Source organism: Sceloporus occidentalis, unplaced genomic scaffold (genome assembly GCF_023333645.1).
Source record: "Sceloporus occidentalis isolate IW3139 unplaced genomic scaffold, rSceOcc1.0.p SCAF_11, whole genome shotgun sequence".
NCBI classification, from domain to species: domain Eukaryota; kingdom Metazoa; phylum Chordata; class Lepidosauria; order Squamata; family Phrynosomatidae; genus Sceloporus; species Sceloporus occidentalis.
This window is the reverse complement of record NW_028316991.1, coordinates 14,233,996-14,255,527: the sequence shown is the minus strand read 5'-3', so window position 1 is coordinate 14,255,527 and position 21,532 is coordinate 14,233,996. Positions and strand designations below refer to the sequence as shown.

The 21,532-nt window shown below is 40.8% G+C and overlaps 1 protein-coding gene across 1 annotated transcript in view; it reads left to right on the top strand.

The window, feature by feature from the left end:
* Positions 1-21,311, top strand: part of LOC149305618 (low-density lipoprotein receptor-related protein 12-like) — a 118,624-nt gene extending 97,313 nt beyond the window's left edge. The window contains exons 4-9 of the mRNA XM_089477601.1: positions 15,046-15,102; positions 16,481-16,655; positions 17,706-17,908; positions 18,271-19,363; positions 20,117-20,249; positions 20,466-21,311. Coding sequence (XP_089333727.1) covers positions 15,046-15,102; positions 16,481-16,655; positions 17,706-17,908; positions 18,271-19,363; positions 20,117-20,249; positions 20,466-21,311 — 2,507 coding nt within the window. The remainder of the gene's footprint in view (positions 1-15,045; positions 15,103-16,480; positions 16,656-17,705; positions 17,909-18,270; positions 19,364-20,116; positions 20,250-20,465) is intronic.
* The last annotated feature ends 221 nt before the right edge of the window (positions 21,312-21,532 follow it).

Below are 21,532 nucleotides of genomic sequence, written 5' to 3'. Positions count from 1 at the left end.
GCGAAGTGTATTTTTGTGTCGCCCTCTGCCTATGGATTATTGTGTGGTTTGATATATCAGATTGTAGACATGATGCGTTTTAAATACTCTATTTATTGTATGCTGGACTTTTTCATAAGTCTGTGTATCTGCAGATGAATGCCCCCTCCGTCTGCATATGTATTTTACATTTTTATTGTAATATATACAAAACACGTTAAAGTCAAGTCAATCCATACCTTTCTCTTACAATTTAACGTGTCCAAGGTAACAGCATAACGAGCAGCGTAAGGCTGCTTTTTATGACACCCTACTGTATGGGGCATCTGTCTGACACAGAGGGGTTTATTCACTAAATGGAGAGTTTGCCGAAGAGTTATGGTTTAATTCCTTACTTTACTGTTCATTATGAAGGGGGAACACTGGCCGGTTTCTCCAGCAGGATGAGCCGAACCGGTCCTGTATAACGCAGAGATGAAAGGGTGAGGAGACTGAAGACATCTCACTGATTCCACCGCTTGTCATACAGGGCCATCAAAGATCTTCCAGCAGCAGAAGTTACTGGGTTCGGCCCTTCATAGTTTATAGCGAGGTCAAGGAGCTGAAACGGGAACTCTAAACCCGGAGTCATTTTGTTCGGTTATCAAAATATATTGTAGGGTATAAAAGCTAGCCAGGCATGATAAGGGATGACCCTTCTTGGTTGTTTTCCTCGTGATACCAGTGTTTTGGGTTTGTTGATGTTTTATCTTTAGGTATAATGATTTTCCCATTGTGCGGTCCCTGGATTTTTCCACTTCCCCTTTTTTTTTTTTTTTTTTTGCCATTTGTTCCTTTTTCCTGAAATAATGGAATTTCACCAGGTTAGTTTGGTGCACATAAATCAAATAGAGAGCAAAGCGTTCTGGGTAGATATATACTTGTGAACCACTTGTATTATTAGTGATGTGACGCCAGCATGTGGTTAGGAAGGGTGTTGTTTGTTACAGGTATAAAGTAATCACGTTGATAAATGTAAAGAAATGCTTCTTCTAGGATGTATTTGAGCAAGACAAGGAAAACACTAATTGCTAAATAAAACCTCTTGAAATGTTTGGGGGCCAAAGTTCATATCGAAAACAATGTGGAGTCACAAACGTTTTCTAGACCTCCGAGGTCTCTTCAGTTGAAAGACAAAAAATGGGGATCTGTGAGACCTTAAAAGCGTACATAAGATTTTCTCTGTGAGAAACGAGCAGTATGACATCATACGTTAAACGGACTATCCCGTGCTACCCCATAGGCATTTATTGTACTGTCCCAAATAAATCTAATCCATATGCATATGGGAACAGAGCTTGACAAATGTATGCAGAATTTAGCAGCCAATTGGGGTACTTTAGGAGCAAGATCATATTTTTGGAACCGTGAAGATGAATGTATGATGGCATAAACGTTAGGCTCTGGCATTTACATTGCATCACAAGATGCTCCATTACTCAACAGGCAATTCACTTTTGTTCGTATTCTAAAGGTAGATACAGATATCGCACTTCTTCGCTCCAGCATCGATAGGAAACGTCAATTCAGATCCCTTTTGTTATTTGAGACAGTTTCTTCTCTCGCGCATGCTCCTCAGCGATGGAGGCATATTACATGCAAGTAAATGGTAAAGAAAAAAAAAATGGCTTTTTAAAAACTCTCCTCTCGCGACTTGTCCTCTTCTCGATGGCAGGAAGCAGCCAGTCGCCGGCTGAAAGGCGCTCCCCTGGTTGTCATGAATCCCTCAATGCATGCATTTAAGAAAAAAAAGATAACTGTCATTCAGCAATGTATGGATTAAAGTGCATATAATGGGTGAAAAAAAAATCATCTTTCTAAAGATGAATATTGGAAAATAGTGCATCCTCTACATGTCGTAGTGCTTTTGATATGCTGCAAAAGGAGCTCTCTCTGACTGTAGAACTGATGTCTGCTCTTTATAGCATGCAGGGGCTTGTTCATTAGAAGATGGATAAGTCTCATCTCTTGCGTAACATTCTGAAATTGTCTTTCTTTCAGTTTCTGTATACAGTATATATATTTGTTTTAAGAACGTGCCCCTCATTTTTGAGTACTTCTGATATTCAGCTGCGTGGACTTTGATCGCTTAAGAATTCGAGTTTTCCTTCATATATACATTTCTAAAATTATCACAAAGTTTCTTTTTTTTGACTGGTTATATGTCATACTTGAGGTTACTTTTGTTATCTGCCCTTATGATTTCAGGCTGAATCCCTCTTTGTTGGAATTGGAGACATCTGTTGGTTTCCTGCTTCGCTCCAGTCTGTCCTCCTTTCAGCGTGACCTACCCAACCTCCCTGCTTAAATCTTTTGTCTTTGGTCTTAAATAAGGCTTACTTGTTCCGAGGGTTTGAACTAACTGTGCCTGTGTTTAGCCTAGGTTTGTGAATGCTGATCACCCCTATGTCCCTTAATGGGCAAATTAACCCAAGAGCGAATGGCTGATGTGTAACTTGCCTCGTGTTCGGTGTGGAGCATAGAGCTCCTTTTGAGTGTGGCATGAACTGTAGTCTGTTGGGCACCTTTTAGGCTTACTTAAATTCAATAAACCACTTCTGTTTGTAAAGTGTAAGCTTTAAGCGGTTAGAGGAACTGCCCTTTGACCTCTTTTTTTTTTTTTGATCTTTTACTTTTTTGAAACCAAGGGAGCAACCAACAAATTTGAAATTGTATTGGAACTGTAGTTTGTTTAGTAGTAGTTAAGCATTAATTCATCAGCGCTTGGTTTTCTAGGCTTTTCTTCTTAAAAGTGAACCCATCACCCATGGTTTCTGTGCCTATACGGTTTGGTTACATTCACGGGACACCCGTCTTACTCCTCCTTTTGATAGCTATCCGATTAATATACATTTCTCATCTGAAAAGTGGTCTTCAGCGACTTAGACCCTGGACAACTCAATGATAACCATACCTGGTCAGAGCTTTAAATGATTTCATCTTTGTAGCTGAATAATCTTGGGATTGAGAGCTTACTGCATGCCCCAAACTCCCACATGAGTATCAATGGTACTGTATTATTTTGGTATTTTTGATACAGCCTTGGGAAAGTGACATTTATTACTGTAAATATTCTTTTTTTCTTTTCCGAATGTCTTCCAAAAAATGTACCTTCGGTGCCAAACTGCCAATGCATTATTTCACGTCCGCCATTTTTTTTTTCCCCATTGTTCAAGGTTATCCAATTTCAGCTGAAATTGCAGCTGCTGTATTTTGAACCTGTTATTTGTGACGCACTGGAGTCATCTGCAGGAATGTAAAAAGTAGAAAACATGTTTTTATTATTACTGTGGATAAGTTCTTCACACAGTGATAAAGTTTTTTTTATTTATCTGTACAGAATATACCCTGGCTTTTAAATGCTGAAGCGTAACGGTTATTTGTTTATAACCAAAAGTCAATTGCCTTGTGAAGTACATGAAGATGTTTTTAGTATCCCAATGGTTGGAGATATCGCGTCCTACCTGGGAGCTTATCAGGATTGGTTTGCTTGCGCAATACCTTTTCCCTTAGGTCAGGGCCTGACGCTCACCCCAGGTTATCAAATGAGAATTTAAATAAGAGTAACCATTTCATTGGACTGACTCGCAGACATACACACAAACGACCTGCCGTTGCGCACACCAAGTACTTGCCTTTATTGCGTGGATAACATATGAGCCATAATGGCAAGATTCTCGCAGTGATGGCTCAAATTCCAGGCCCGGTAGGTAGATACAATTTCTTTTGATGACTGTTACCTGGAACTTCTGGGTTGGTTCCATTTTATTTGAATGGAATTTTTACATGTTCTAGGCACGGCGCTGATGCCTTCCTTTTGGATGGAGATTCTGAGGTTTCAGGATGCGTAGAACGGCCTGTAACACTTTATGTAGCTGCTGGGTGTGTAATATTTCCGAAACAGGAGCTTCCCAGAAAAAAACATTTTATTTCTTGTACAAACTAGTGCAGAGAACTCTCTGTAATTTGCTTGTGTACGTTGATAGATGAACAGGAACTAGTCTTAATTCCTGTTACTATACGGCTGCCGAGTTTTATAATATAATGTGTTTAAAATATGTATGCGTGTGATAGCTGTGTGGTACCTTTGCATTTTTGTCGTGTGCCCCTTGCAGAATGTATGAGGAAATCCCGCAGAATCACCCCAGGAACATTTGCCCCTTTCCCTAATCTAAACTGTATGCCTTGCGGAAGAAATTTACCCTTTAGTCAGTTTGAGCACTTGACGGACACTGCAGCGCCCCATGCACATGTATACAAAGTGCTCCAATCGCTTCCAATGGGAACACTTTCCTGCCACTAATGCTCAGCTTCAAGCATCCAAGCAAAGGCAAGAATCGTAAAAACCATGGACGCTGCAGCTTCTACAGAGTGCGGTTAATATGCGTTCTTCGAGTAGGGCGACGAGGACAGTAAACGTCCCCTTAACAAAGCCTGCTTCTGTCAGACGCATCATATTGAGCCCTGAATGGGTGTCTGACTTGTGAGTAGTTTTACAGTTACTGCTTACATCTGGAAGCAGTTACAGTAAAAAGACAATCATGCCGTCTGACCTTCCCACGACTCGTGGCTGGAAATATCTTTCATCAGAACCAGGAAGGGCTGAGACCGTTTCTGAACATCCATTGATGCTGAAACTGAGAGTGCCAAATAACTTGTGATCATGCAAAGGGTTTTTGTTGTTTTTTTTTTGTATTTTGAAATATTTCTTATGAGCCTGAATGTTCTATAGCATCACAGAGAATTTTTTAGTTCAGCATCTCGCTCCGGTCTTGATGAGCCAACATACTGTGTGGTTAATGCTAGTTTGTCCATCTACTGCTAAGAGCTACGAGGGGCCCACATCCACTTTGGGTTAAAAATAAGTGTTTTAATATATTTAAGAGTCCAGGCTTTTCCTCTGTAAGTGTGAGGTTGATTCTGTAGTTACTGTAAAAGAAGAAACAGTTGGTATAGTTGAAAAGTTCTACCGGAAAACCGATGTAAATAATTCTCAGTACCAAGGTTCACTTCCTTTATACACATTAGTCATGTCTTGGTGGTGAAATTGTTTGATTCTTTCTTAGCCACAAAGCAGTGTGTCTGTTTTCTGATACTAAGCAGCTGTCCGTCTCCGACATCCCCCCCCCTCCTTGCCACGTAACATATTTCATCCGTATACGTTTGCTCGTTTAGTCTGATGTGAAAGCATTTGTGGGTCATACCCCAGTCTTGTGTTCCAGGTGCAAGGCTTATATGTAAAGCATATTTTGTAAACAGTGTTCCTCTATGGAAAGGATTATTAGGACGGTGCCTTCGGTAAGAGGCGATACAAAAATCAGTGAATGGTCTAAAGCTATAGGAATAGGTGTTTAATATTGTTTGTGGGCTACAATCTCGCAGCCGTCTCGGCTTGGTCCTCACCCATTGGTATACTTCTGTACCAGCGAGTGACCTTGGAGTGAATCCATACAAATAGTCCAGAGTTCTTAATTGTACAATGTCTCTTGTGTGCATGTGTATTGTTATTAATATAACACTCATAGATGCACTTTATAGTTTAAAGCAGTCATACTTAGATTTTCATCTGGGTACAATAGCTACGCATATGTCGGGAAAAGGAGACCAGCAACGCTTACGGTCTAATTAGTAGTAGTGAGTGGGTGGGCATACAGATAATGGAGGGGGTTCCAGGTGCATGTAAGAAAATGTCTCTGTTATTGTAGCGCTGTAGTATTTTCCTTTATTTTGCTTTTCGCATTAGGGAGAGTTGAAGCTTTGTAGGTGCCTGGGGGTAGGGAGTATGTAAGCTTATTCCCGTAGAGCTCTCGGCTCCTTCTGTATGCCTTTATGTCTTCTTGTTACTTTTGTATACTGTAGATTTTATTATTGTTAATGTGGATTAGCACTAGTACCTTTGATGTAGAGTGAGAGAAAAATGAGCAGATTTAAGTGGTCTCTGCATTCTACAAAATAAGATGAAGATTCCCATACATGAGGTGGAGTTGCCGCAGGGTAAATAGCGAAGCCATCCACTAGTGAGATGTTGGGATGGTTTGGGGTCGAAGCAGTAATAGCTCAGTATTTGAAAATTACATTTTAGTAATCAAAAAGCCGTCCGGGTGGAGACATGTTGTAAGGCGTGCTGTAGCCTCGAGGGATAGATTTGAGTGTCATCTGCATTTTAGTTGCTCCAGGGAAAGAGTATATACCATAAACCAAAAAAAGCACTAGAACAGTGTCCTGGGGCTTTGATACCAGTAATAAACATATTTGGGAGAGACCCCTTTTTAGAGACACATGGATACAAGGGCGATTACTATTAAATGTTTAGAAAATTAGCCAGATGATAATTAAATATCGGAATTGGGACTCTGAAGGATGACAAAATATCAATAAGGTGGGAAGATATGGGAGCAGATAGTGAATAGTCTATAACATGGGGAGTAGAGAAAAATGTAAGTTGGAGGGCGTGAGATAAGTGACTGCAGGGGATTTTGTGGATAGTGTTAATCTTCTGTTTGGAGGATTCGCCAAAATGTTGAGGGCTGATAGAGTGAAAAAAGGCCAGGAAGGCAAAAGTGGAAGAGAGAACAAGAAAAGGGCACGTGGGTTGGAATTATAGTTGATTAGTGATTAGGTCTCGCTCAGTTTAGCAGAAGAGATTGTCGGAGTTCAAGGAGGAATTTGTAGTGGAGGAGATCCTTCTTCAGACATTCAGCCGTACAGCAGCGGAGAAAGCTTGTTTGTGAGTGAAACCTTGCCACGGATTCACTGAATGGTTGTGTCAAGACTGAAGGGAAGCATGAGATTGCGTTTCTCAAAGAGGAGCTTATTGTAAGAATATTGAAGTAAGTGATGTTTATTAGTGGAGGGAAAACAATGAACTCCACAGCCATAGTCTGGCATCTTTGTGGGAGAGAGAAGAGGTACAAGTGTTGTAGAGAAGGTTGAGGTTGTGATGGTCAGAGTGGGAAAGGGGATACGGAGAAATCCGAGAGCTGTGCATAATGAAGAGCTTTATGTGTATTAGACTTGATTGATGAATAGCTTAGATGAAGACGATGAGAGGCCCAGGTAATATAAGGAGCATATAAGTGGCAGTTCCAGAGTATGAGGCAGGGGTAGATAAATGAGAGACAATACTGAAGTATATTTAAAATAGATGAATAATGATGCAGGTATTGAGAAAATTGAATTGATAGCTGCTTCATACTCTGCTTTGTAAAGTGCTATTATATATATCTGTGTATATAATATATAGCGTCCGTATTGTTTGCAGACTGCGTAGATCGGTCTTTAGGGCTTCCGCAGAAAATCCCTGGCGCCCACGGCATTATAGGTCACCGGACATGAGATCTGTTGTGCCCAAAGAAAAAAACGCATAGATATTGGTCAAAACATTGATCAGTTCAGACATGACAGATGTCGTCGCCACGTCAAATATCATTTCAGAAGCTTGCTTTAGCGATCCCTACATTACAAAAACATGACTGCCCCCCCACACAACAGAGTATTCATCATTCCTCTGGCCACACATGGCTGCCGGGAAGCCTTTGCCATCACACTTGTTTAACCCTTTGTATAACTGCTACAGGTTGTCAGTCTATCCTTGATAGAACTGCAGTAATTTTCCCCTCAACACCGTGTCAGTGCTACACCATAATTACTTCACCATCCCAGTCATGTACCGTATAATTCAGGCAATTACAAACTATGATATTAAGCAGCTGTCCTGCCTTAAAATGTGACAGACGTTACGGGTTATTGGATTTAATTTTCTCAACTATAATTTTTTAATGAAGTGTCCTAAAGACTGCCATAGGTTCTTGGTCTGGACATGGAAGAGCACATACAACACAGGTTTGTTCAAAAACCAGAAAGTTAGATATATGTGTGGCACAATTATTGGCACTGATTTTAGTCAATACTTTGTGCTACCTCCCTTTACCAAGATAACGGCTCTGAATCTTATTCTATAATGCCTGATGAGGTTAAAGACTACATGGCAAGGGATCTGAGACCTTTCCTCCATACAGAATCTCCCCAGATCCTTCACATTTCAAGGTTGATGATGGTGGACTCTCCTCTTCAGTTGACCCCACATGGTTCATGTCCGGGGACTGGGAAGGTCATGGTAGGACTTGGATTTTATGGCCTTTAAACCATTTTTGTGTTGATTTTGATGTATGTTTTGGATTATTGTCTTGCTGGAAGATCCAACCACGGCTCATTTTAAGCACTCTGGCAGAGGCAGTGCCATTTGAAATTTCGATAGTGTCTGGCAAACCAAAGACGGTTTAGTCTGATTTTTGATGAGAATAGGATGGATGAGGCTTTTTTCTTGAAACCCTTCCAACCAACTAGGTTGTATTTTTGGAGACCCCAAGAAGCAACTAACTTCTGCAGTTCTCCAGCTGTGCTCCTTGGAGAGTTTTTAGACACTTGAACCATCCTCTTCTCAGTGTATTGAGACAATAAAGACACATGAGGCTCCCTTTCCGGGTTGATTCAGAAGACTTCCGGTTCTTCATTGTTGCCCTAATGGTGGGAATGGGCGTTCTTTCTTATAGCCACTTCCCATTTGGTGAAGCTCAACAACCTTTTGTCGCATATCACAGCTACATCCCTTGGTCTTATCCACTAAAATGAAAGTCTTTGTGTTGCCTGATATTTATACCTCTGTCAAACGGGAAGTCATGGTTGAACAATTTAATGTTCCTAGACACTCAGGTGTAATAAAAATGCAAAAGTGTAAATATACATCAAATATATTTTTGTCATGTGAATTCATTGGGGTACTAATAATTGTGCTACACATATATTTCATTTTTTTTTTATTTTGGATGAACCTGTGTTGTGTTTGATATTGTCTGAAATAGTTTGATATCCATGACAGCAGAGATTGGGCATTTTGGTGTGTTCTTTGATGAAAAGATCAGAAAAGGCTAAACAATTTAACACGTTTTTTCGCATCCTTCTTTGCTCATATTAACCAAGGATGTCCGTATTAGTGGCGTGCACTGTATGTCCCCCTTGGAAAGGGTTAAATTGCATGCACGGTATTGTTCATAACGCTGACCTAGAAACATTTCCCTATTACTATTATCGATTTTTAAATAGCACCATCCTATTCCATGGTGCTGTACAGTCTGTTAAATGGACATAACAAGTAGGTCATTACGAAACAATTTATATTAAGGATATAAAATAACTTACCTTTGTTTGATATACTTGCAGATTATACTTGGTTTCATTTCAAGGGCTACAAATCCCCTGGTCGGATAACATAGTTACAAGCTGGCTCCTTTTAATCTGGTATAATAATAATAACGTTGCATTTAATTACATAAGGTAAACAAAGTTACAATATAGACATAAGTCCTTCAGTTATAGCCGCGGGTGATGAAAATGTAATATTCTCTGAAATAAGTAGTGTGGATTCTCACGGCTGCGTTTGTGATTTCATTACCATTGCAGAGAAGTAAAACAAGCCTTACGTGTGTTCCTGTACACGAATCCGTCCCAGTAACCATACATAAAGTATATAACAATACGAGAGCGCACCGGCTAAAAGGCACACACATTCAGGTTCCTGGGTTACTCCTCAATTAATTATGCAAGACTATAGCGCATACCCAGCGAATACTATTCATAGGCCGTAAATATTCCATCACACTGTATGACCATATATTACTTAGCCCACCACGTCAATTTACTCCAACTTCGGCGAGTCCTATCTAATTTTTCATGGTTATATTACTTACCGAGGAGCTGAATCACTTGGGGTACATTGTCATAGCGGTGGGCTGAGCGATGAATGGCCGGAGTGTGACGGAGCTGCCAATATTTATGCCTTAGATATGTGTTTTTTGAATGGCGTTTGCTGGGTGTGTGCTGAATTCTTGCTTTGTTTTGTGACGATACATATTTTTGGGATTCGTGACAAGTATTAGTCTGTTAAAGTTAGAAGGAAAGCGCCAGCGTCCCACACAGCATCACCAGAGGAGAATGCATGTTTATCCAGTTAAAATGCAATATTCAACCAGTTAAAAAAAACTTTATCTGTAGAAGAAGCTGCAGCGCAGCACCCCCTCTGCATTCTCATTTTCATCCCGCTGATTGGCTGCTTTACGTATTTGAAATGAATTGGGTATTTAGGTATTAAAATAAAATATAATTTAAAAGAAATGATTAGAGAAAATTATACCCTCCTTATAAATAAAATGAAAAAAAAAACTCTCCAAATCTAAAAGACATCCACGAAACGTGCATGTTGGCTCACACCTTTGCATGGGATAAATCACAGAACGATAACACTGCATGGTTTGAAATAGAAAATGAGGCAATAAATCCTGTACAACCTTATAATATTATTTGGTTAAATTATGAAAGGTCCAAACATGTAAATTGTGATAACGCTGTGGTTAAGGATTCAATAATAACTTTAGAAAAGTGGAGAAAGTATATGAAAATTGATCAAGGCCTCCTCTATTCAACTCCAATTGAGGTATTGACAAATAATATAACCGACTTAGATCTACGCAACTGGAGAGGATCTAATGTAAAATATATATCTGATATGTACGACGCAGAAACCTTTGTAACTTGGCCTCTTTTTAAAGAGAAATGGAATCTATCGGCTTCCGATATCTTTAATTATATACAAATAAAATATTTTTGTGCAATCAGTAGGAGTCACGAGATCCCAGAGAGTGGAGGAATTTCTAAATAAACACTATGAATCAAGAATAATCCACAAAATAAAAGTATTAAAAGATAGATTTATATTAGAAGAATCTTTATCAAATGAAGAAAAATGGGAGAAAGATACTGGAGTAATTTTACCAAATGGAGGACTGGTTAAAAGCATATAATCAAATTAGGAAATATACACACTGTTTAGGTATGCTCGAATTACATTATAAAATTATACACAGATGGTACAGGACACCGGTACAAATAATAAAATATAATAAAAACCATATCTAATCGATGTTGGAGATGTGAAAAGGAAGAGGGAAATATTTACCATATGTGGTGGGAGTGTGACGAGATAGGGAAAATAATAGTTACTCTCTCACGAGTTAACGATATATTGAAATGTAAAATTGACATAACGCCTCAAATATTCATCTTTCATATGGGACTCTCTAACTTTAATAATGTACAAAAAAAAATTTGATTATACAATTATTATTAGCCTGTAAGCTAATCATAGCAAGAAATTGGAAAAAAAACCCCGAATGATATCGTGTGAAGAGTTATTTGGTCAGATTCAATTTCAATGCAAAATGGAAGAGGGCTATTACATAAGTATATCTAAATATAAGAAATATTTAGAAATTTGGTCTCCATGGATGGCCTATGCACATTCTAGGAAAAATAATACAAAATTATAAAAATAAGTAGATGACCCAAAAACTATAAACGATACCAATATTATTTATTTGAGATGAATGGTAATAAATGTGATGTGGAAAAATACTAATAGCGGTTAACTTAGTAAATCTTTTTTGTTGAAAGTATAATATGTTCCTAGTCAGAAATATTATATAACTGAAATAAGGAATCATTATTAACATAATGTACTAAGTTATGTGTTATATATTTTGTATGGATTATTTATATGCATTTATGTAATTTTGTATGGATTTATAATAAAATAATAAAAAATAAAAAAAATGAAATTACCGTATTTTTCGCTCTATAAGACGCACCTGCTGATAAGACGCACCTAGATTTTAGAGGAGAAAAAAAAGGAAAAAATATTTTGAGCTAAAAAATGGGCTATAAAAAAAGGACATCATCCTCCCGTCATCCCTGCACAGAAAAAAGCTGGTCAGACATGATGGGAAGATACGCTGCCACTGTCCTCCCTCCCCGAGATACGCTGCCACTGTCCTCCCTCCCCGAGATATGCTGCCACTGTCCTCCCTCCCCGAGATACGCTACCACTGTCCTCCCTCCCCGAGATATGCTGCCACTGTCCTCCCTCCCCGAGATATGCTGCCACTGTCCTCCCTCCCCGAGATATGCTGCCACTGTCCTCCCTCCCCGAGATACGCTGCCACTGTCCTCCCTCCCCGAGATACGCTACCACTGTCCTCCCTCCCCGAGATATGCTGCCACTGTCCTCCCTCCCCGAGATACGCTGCCACTGTCCCCCTCTGCCCCCCCCCTCCCCAACTTACCGGAGCAGACTCCCGGGTGTCTTGCGGGGCCGGAGGGGGACATCTACGCAATACAACTTCCGGTGCGGCACATCCGGCACCGGAAGTTGTATTGCGTAGACGTCCCCCGCCGACCCCGCAAGACACCCGGGAGTCTGCTCCGGTAAGTCCGCGGGGGGTGCAGAGGTAAAATGCATCCACACGATGCGCTTAGACAACCTCCCGTGCCGGCACCCCCCCCCCGTGGGAAGTGCTGGCAGGGGAGGCTGTCTGAGCGTATCGGGGAGTAGGATGCAGGTCCCCTGCACCACTGCGGGGGATCTGTATCCTAACCCCGCTGCCTGCCCGGCGCCCGGGGCTGCATGTCCCGGGCGTCGGGCGCTAGACCCCGAATATAGGCCGCACCCCCACTTTAAAGTCTTAAAGTGGGGGAAAAAAGTGCGGCCTATATTCGAGCCAATACGGTATATCGTTGCCCCCCCCCCCCCTCCCTGCCTGCATCTTCGCTCCATAAGACGCGGCTGATTTTTCATCCTACTTTGGGAGGAAAAAAACTGCGTCTTATGGAGCGAAAAATACGGTAATTGGGCAGCACCAGTGTTGAAGCTGATTGGCTGGGAGTCTAGAGATGTGTGAAAACGGGCCAGTGCATGCGGGGAAGGGGGGGGCAGTTGCAAGGGTGACCGCCCAGCTGTCATGTATAAAAGTGCATGTGATGGCTGGAGCGTCCTGTTTATTATTTTTCCCCACTAATTTGTGTAAGATATGCTAGACAGTGGTGGACTTGCGTAACTGTCTTTGTTTTACGTAATGGAATTTTGTGAATACGGAATTCTAACCGGGGGACCTCACGCTGGCCGGGCCCACGTAATCCTGTAAAGAGCACACAAGTCATTTTGAAGTATGATAATGCCATTCCCAAGCGAGAAAATAAGAGGCTGTATTGTTTAAGCCTAAACCCATGGCCATTTTCAGGGGCCACAGGGGCAATCTGTCTCATTGCATTGGCTTTCTTCAGTCTGAGCCGTGTTGCTTTTTCACTTGTCTTCTGCCTCCTTAACATTAGGCTGCGTCTGCCGAAATAGCCCATTAAACCTTCCCCACAGCCCGCACCAAATCCACTTGGCATTGGCAAAGATAATGTTTTACTGGGGCTCTTAACCCCTTAATGACAAAGCCCGTACATGTACGGGCTCAAAATGCATTGTTTTCAATGGGTTTAGGGACCGCCCATTGTCCTTAACGGGTTGTGGGAGATTTCCCCCCCCAGTAATGTACGATGTACTTATCAAACAAACCAAATTTAAGTTGACGAAAAGATGAGAAACCAATAGAAATAAGATGGGTTCCAGTCCTTGGCCTGTTGGGCTGTTAAGGTTACTTTTTGTAGACGGTGCAGAGACTGCCGCCGCTGTCATTAGTCTTTGTCGGACATCGTAGGAACGATAGATCCAGCGGCGTACAGGGAAGGGGTAGTAGGCAGCGTTATAATTATATATATTATAGGACAGGTTGAGGCATGCAATTTATCGGCGAGCTTTTAGCGCTCACCTTCAAGTTTTTTAGTAACATTCCATGTCATTATAAATACTTTAACCGGTTTATAGACAAGTAATCCTCCTTATGTTTACCGGGATGCAGCCAAAGCAGAACGTGGAAATAAAGCCCCAACACAGAGGATCTCCGGACGCTAGAACAGAATTCCAAACGAAGCACAAGCTTAGATAATAAGTGTGTTTAATTTTGTCATTTTTCCACTTAATGCTATTTACTGTGAAGGCTATAAAAATTAGACATGCACGCTGTCTAAAAGAGACTTCGTCACACGCGGCATTATACTATAAACTTGTAAGATCACATGCGCTGTTCTCGGCGTTTATCCCTAAAAACAATCTGACTTGTCTGCCCCCTCAATCATTAACTGTTCTTTCAGAAACGCATTTTGCGCATGATGTAAGCATCAAATGAGCTCTTTTTGCCTCAAATCTTTTCTTTAGTTAATCCGTCAATTTTTCCTTTGGATATAAGCAACAAAATATTGTTTTCTATCATAAAAATAGTTTACCATTTTGGCTTATTCTTATTTGCATAAACTCATTTGAAATATTGCTCTTTAAGTTGTGGAAGTTAAGCATAGCGCCTGTCCCTGTCATTCTTAGAATGGCTTAGTCTTTAATCACCCTGCCGGACTATCTGACTAATGAAATTCTATGGAGGAAGGGACTTCGTTAGCATTGCCATGAAGGATCAGCTCAGTGTAGTGAGGAAAGTCACTCGATTTTAGCAGCATTGTTCCTCGTACTGTCGAATGGCCCAAACCCACCTGGAAATAATTCATGCAAAATTTTGTCTCACTGATATTTTTTCCAGGAACTTGTTACGTGGCACTTGATAGACTGTTGCCATGTGAACCGAAAAAAGGCTTCGTAATAATTACATATAACATGTAGAAGGTTTAATAAAATAATCTGCCCAACATACTAAATAATATAATATTCTGTATGGCTGCAACAACGAATCGATAATAATCGAATAATGTTGTCAACGATTTTCTCAATCATAGCTTTTATTAAATATGAAAAAATAGTTTACATTAATTAATATTTACTAGTAAAACTTTTTTTGGTATTTTGGTAAAACTTACTTTGAGAAATAATGTGCGTCAAATTCCATTGTGATAAAGAGAAAAAAGTGCTAATGACACAAGTTTTTTTTTGTTTGTTTTTTTTTTGTTTTTTTTATCCGATTAATCAAAAGAATAATCTGCCAACTAATCGATTATGAAAATAATCATTAGTTGCAGCCTTAATACTCTGAGTTGAACAGCATGCCTGTTGGGTGTTTTTATTTAAATATTTGTTTTTTTCTTCTTCAGGACGCTGTAGCGTTGCAGGGCATTCAGGAAACGTCCATGTCTCGGGTCACCCAGTGGGTAAGTCATTTTATTGTGCGATTGTTTAAATTTCGTGCGCAAATCAAATGTAGAATATTAACACGTTAGAAGTATTGCTGCATTTTAGACGAGCCGAGGCAGCCCCATAATAAAAATATTCTGGGAGGATTAAATTGACATCTGCCTGGCTCTTAGCTGATTTTGCTTTTTTTTCGCCTTAAACTGACTTCCTCGTATTTTTCCATACATGAGATCCTCCACTAGTATAAAAATAGCAGGACATTCTAAGCTGGCTACTCAGAGTTCTAAGATTCTACCGGAGCCTTTGTTTTGTTTCTTACTGATTTTATTAAATTAAAGGAAAAATCATGTTCCTGGCATGACATAGAATAATAGAATTTTATGCCAGGTAAGAGACATCCGGCCCGTCTAGTCTGCCCGTTTTTCCTGATGGAAGGACTCGGACCTTAGCTAGTCGTTGGTCTTCTCTTAGATTGAGAATAGTTCTATCACATACATGTTTGAATTCCCTCACTATTAGCCTCCAACACATCTGATGGGTCGATGTTCCATTTATCTCAGTAAAGTGAAAACATGGCACACACGGCCTTATAACGGGTTACCCTACTAGCGTGTGGAAGCGGGGCCATGTATCACTGAGATTCATGCAAAATGGCACTGATGGGTCACTGCTAAATCTACTGCGTCTACTTCGCTTCATCCTTGAAATTAACCCATGTAATTAAATTATTGCACACATTTGACGATTTTCTTACACGAGATCTTAATGTGACAATGTAGTTATGTTTGCACATTACTGGATTTCTGCTTATTTATTTAAAATATTTGTGTATATATAACTTATCCTATCCCGCTGTTGTGCACATCTCTGTTGATGCATTATGTATATCAGCACAACATAAGGTACCTGCGTAGCGTGTGTGTTGTCAGATTTGATGACACCGGTACGTGCGATGTGCCTCGTACCCATCTTTTTTTCACATGGTTTGCACAGGGATGTACGGCAACTAAAAGATCACGCGTTGGTTAAATGTAAAGTAAGGAGGTTACTTTACTGAGATAGCGCTAGGTAAGTTAAACGGCATTCTTGCAGGGTTGTAGGGGTTAATACAATGAGGAAACCTAAATGTGCATGGGATAGACATAAGGTTGCCCTGAACATAATAAGAAATGAATAAGGTTTTTACAGCACAATAAAAAGAGAAGACCGCATGTGCCGAATATTTGCCACGCGTGTGGGTGGGTGTACGCGTGTACAGGGGTGTGGATATACTGCATAATATGCACCACTAGGTGGCAGTATCATCCTGTAAGCGTACCTGAAAGCCTGAAAAGATTCCATATGTTGTTAAAGGGTAACCTTTGGAGTGTCGCAGCATCTGTGGTGTTCTGTTAGTTGACTGTTTGATTATGTTTTTAAATTCTTTTATTATAGGTTGCGGAGGGATTCCAGAGGAAATCAGAGAGCGGAGTGGTATAATAACAAGCCCTGGGTGGCCTCTAGAATATCCTGCCAAACTCAACTGTAGTTGGTTTATCCAGGCAAACCCTGATGACGTCATCACCATCAGGTCATTATTATATATGGTTTACTAATATTTAAGGTCTTCTACAGATACTGTTAACATTCAGCAGTCCCGTCTTAAAAATAAAAGCCGCCTGTATATCCATTTTGTGAGATAGTAAAATACAGACATCTGGGGGTTTTTTGTCTTTTTTTGTTTCCCCCCCTTCTAGACTTTTGTTTTATTAATGTGGATTTTAATTTTGCGTATATGAGATTAATGCTCAAGGGTCCATTCCGCCTTAACAAATAAAAATGCACTTCAGTCCCACAGAATTGTGGCAAAAAGGAGCGAGGAGATGTAATCTTGACATTCGCTACCTGCTGCTTTCTAATTTAAATGATTATTTCTGACCCTGTTTAACAGACGCTTGTGTGAATTGCTAGGGGAGTTCGTAATAAAAAATGCAGTTCTAATTACTTCTAACGAGACTCAGATGACCCTCTGTTTGTTAGAACATTTTGTTATTATTCCATGAAATCGTCTCCATAAGATTAATTTCTTTTTATTAAACTTTTCTGTACTGGATCCGCAAATTAACGTTTCATGAGCATGGGGTACTCTGAAGGGTCTTTTCAGGATTTCTTTATGGACAGAAATACTAACTGGCAGAATATGTAGTTTTTTTTTTTATGAAAGTAAGGGCTTGGTAGTGAGATGTGTTAGTAGATAGAGGTCCCTGGATTTACCACCCATCAGCTTATTATACAAAGCTGTGTAAAGTAACAGACTGACTGTGTAATTATTAAAATTAGTCGATAAGGGAGAGTATTGGGAATTGCCTGATCTAATTGTGACAGTAAAGCATACAGGGAAATCATTTGGATGTGCTCAGTATAGCATAATACAGATCCTATGTTTACTTACTGGAAAGAGAGACAGAGTGAATTGTGATGGTAGAAGATCACCGGTGGATTATATCTAAAATGTAACACAAGGACCTCTACGAGCCACAAGCAAAACACCGGTCGATTCTAAAGATGTATTGAAGTCGGCCAAAACCCCCGGTTATTTGAATAAATCTTTATATAAATATATTTTTTGTTTCTCTTTCAGCTTTCAAGAATTTGATATCCAAGCATCGGAATCGTGCAACCTGGACTGGTTAACAATTAGTCAGTCTCAAAATTACGATGGGAAAAGGGCATGTGGTTCCACAATACCGCAGCCGTATGTCTCCGCGCAGGACCACGTATGGATCAAGTTTCATTCCGACAGTCGTATTTCTAGAAAAGGCTTTCTCTTATCCTATTTCACCGGTATGTACCGGGGGCGCCTGTATCCTCACAATTTCTACAGTTCATCCAAAGTAAAAGTTATTTTCAGCGACGCTTTGGAATTCAAAGACTTTTATAACTGCATCGTTCGAAACATCAATCCCTAGTATTATAAAATAACTAACCCTTCCCAGAAATCCATTTTTAATGTTCATTAAAATTAGGCGTTCAGTATATTTGGGTTACTAGCGGAAAAGGGATTTGTCCAGATCACTTTATTTCTAAACATGTATTATTTATTTATTATGTTTTGGTTTGCTTAGATAAGTTTCATGACAAACGTAGCTTTTTATTAAAACTGCACAGTTTCGCTCTGGCATTTAACCTCGCTTTTCTTCGCTTAGGAAAAACAAAATGTGCAAGTGACCGGTTTCATTGTGACAACGGAAAATGCATTTCTGAAACGCTAAAATGTAACCACATTGATGACTGTGGTGATGGATCTGATGAAAAAATCTGTTCCAAAGCTAGTCATCCAACACTGTCTTCGTTTCAGCCCTGCGCGTACAACCAGTTTCAGTGTCTTTCGCGTTTCACCAAAGGCTACACCTGCCTCCCGAGCGCTTTAAGGTGCGATGGGAATATCGACTGCTTGGACTTGGGAGACGAGATAGATTGTGATGTGCCCACTTGTGGGCAGTCGCTGAAATATTTCTACGGCGCGTTCAGCTCCCCAAACTATCCTGATTTTTATCCACCCGGCAGCAACTGCACCTGGCTTATTGACACCGGTGACCGACGAAAAGTCATTTTGCGCTTTACGGATTTTAAATTAGATGGCACCGGCTACGGGGACTACGTCAAAATATACGACGGACTGGAGGAAAATCCCCCTAAGCTTTTGCGTGTCTTGACTGCTTTTGATTCGCATGCGCCACTTACAGTGGTCTCTTCATCAGGACAGATAAGAGTCCATTTTTGTGCTGACAAGGTCAATGCAGCAAGGGGGTTTAATGCAACGTACCAAGTGGATGGCTTTTGCTTACCATGGGAGATTCCTTGCGGTGGTAACTGGGGCTGTTACACTGAGCAACAACGCTGTGATGGATACTGGCATTGCCCAAATGGAAGAGATGAGTTAAACTGTACAATGTGTCAAAAGGATGAGTTCCCCTGTTCCAGAAATGGGGTCTGCTATCCACGTTCAGACCGCTGTAATTACCAGAACCATTGTCCAAATGGCTCAGACGAGAAGAACTGCTTCTTTTGCCAGCCAGGAAACTTTCACTGCAAAAACAACCGCTGTGTCTTTGAAAGTTGGGTTTGTGATTCCCAAGATGACTGTGGGGATGGTAGCGATGAGGAAAATTGCCCTGTGATCGTGCCCACGAGAGTCATCACTGCGGCAGTGATCGGGAGTCTTATTTGTGGGCTACTGCTGGTTATTGCGTTGGGGTGCACGTGCAAGCTTTACTCCCTACGCATGTTTGAACGCAGGTTAGTGGAGTGCTGTTTTATATCATGCAAGTGCATTTCACTGAAGGTCTACTTAACATATGGAACCAAGTTTTATATGTACATTGTATTGGTATAAATTAATTATATTCTGTAGTGCTGTGCAATGAGTAACCAGTAGATGCATCTTTTGGGCTTACAGAAGCAAAACATGACAAGGTCCCTGCTTGAATGAACTTACAGTCTAGGAAGAGGTGGGGTATTATACCAGGGCGTTTGAGGTTTCCTAGCCAGTGCTGTGGAATGTGATGGTGCTATATAAATAAATCCATTGTAAACATTGTTTAAATAATCCTACTGATACTGACTGATAAGTAAAAGGGTACAGTGAGAGACACTCGGCAGCAGGGGTGAGGCTAGGAAGCCGTTGGCAGCTTGGTGATGGGCTTTCCTGAGGAAGTGGTTCGTGAGAGGTTATTTTTTGTTTTAAGTACTGGAGACAAGGGGAGATAAGGCTGGTAGGGCATAGTATAGGGGCAACCCTTGAGTCTTATTTAGAGCAAAGTACAGGCGACAATCATCAGATGAGTAGATGGACCAGGTAAGTGTGTATTTGAAGAGGTAGGAAAGGAACTGTTGTGAAGAGCTTTGTAGGAGAAACAATTACAAATGTTGTCTATCCTGATGCGTACAGGCAGTTGGTGAAGAGACAAACAATGGAGAGGTCCGAGTTGTTGGTGATCAGACCATGTGAACTGCTGTCTTCAATTTCTTATCTATTATCTGTTTTTACAGATCATTTGAAACCCAGCTTTCAAGAGTTGAGGCCGATTTGTTAAGAAGAGAAGCCCCTCCATCCTACGGGCAGTTGATTGCTCAAGGCTTAATTCCACCAGTTGAAGACTTTCCGGTGTGCTCACCTAACCAGGTAAACAATGACCTGTTAATGCAGCTTCATCATAAAACCTTCTTTGGAAGATGTTTGTATACTAGATCCCAACTTTTAATGCAAGCACCCTTTGCTTAACTAGTTCAACACTATTATTTTGTTGCTTTAAACGTCTTCACAATTCCAGATTTAAAGATAGCTTTTTTTGTATATTGTTGTCGATTGTAAAATGCCCTTTGTGTTTTGCCTCTGCAGGCTTCTGTTTTGGAGAACCTGAGGCTTGCTGTTCGATCACAGCTTGGATTTACATCAATCAGGCTTCCGATAGCGGGTCGGTCAACTAATATTTGGAATCGGATTTTCAATTTTGTGCGATCGCGTAATTCGGGATCTTTAGCACTGGTCTCAACAGATGGAGATAATTCCACTAGCCAGAGCACAAGCAGAGAAACAGATAGGAGTAATACACATCGAGGACTCTTCTCTGTAGAATCTGATGAAACTGATACAGATAATGAAAGGAGAGATGCACAGGGTGCAGTTGGTGGAGTTGCTGCTCCGTTGCCTCAGAAAACTCCCCCTGTTTCTGCTGTTGAAGCCACAGTAGGTGGGGGTACTTCCAGCCAAACGTCTAACACCAGCACAACCGATAGCAGGAGAGAGATCCCCGCCTCAGACCCTCCGGTTGCAAGTCCTGCACGACAGCAGCTTAGTAGCGCTTTTAGTCGAATGACTCAAGGTTTGCGGTGGGTGCGCATTACCCTTGGGAGGTCGAGCTCTGCTGGCCAGAACCAAAGTCCATTGAGACAGCTTGACAGTAGCGGGAGTAGAAGAGAAGAGGACGACGATGTAGAAATGTTAAACCCCGCATTAGACTTTGATCTCAATGACTGCACAAGGCCCTTACTGGACCTTGCTTCTGATCAGGGTCAAGGGACAACTCAATCTTTTAATGTAGCGCCTCAAGGAGTGAGGTCATGCGGCCGCGACGGTCCATGCGAATGCTGCGGTATTGTACATACCGCTCGGATCCCGGATACCTGCTTGGAAGCTGTTCTCAAGAACGAAACTAGTGATGATGAAGCATTGTTACTATGTTAGACATGACGGTCATTAATACAAGTTGGAGCAATACTAGTCAATCTTTTTATACTTTGCAAAATGTAAAACCCTTTGATGGTCCGAGGAAAAAGCCAAGCGTCGGTTTTGCTGCTCGCCCTCCTGCCATTCATATGGGATATGCTTGGAATTGTCAAGTGAAAAACATTTACTGCGGGCTCGAGTTAGTGATTGGTACTATCGCTTATCCCGCTGAATGTTGC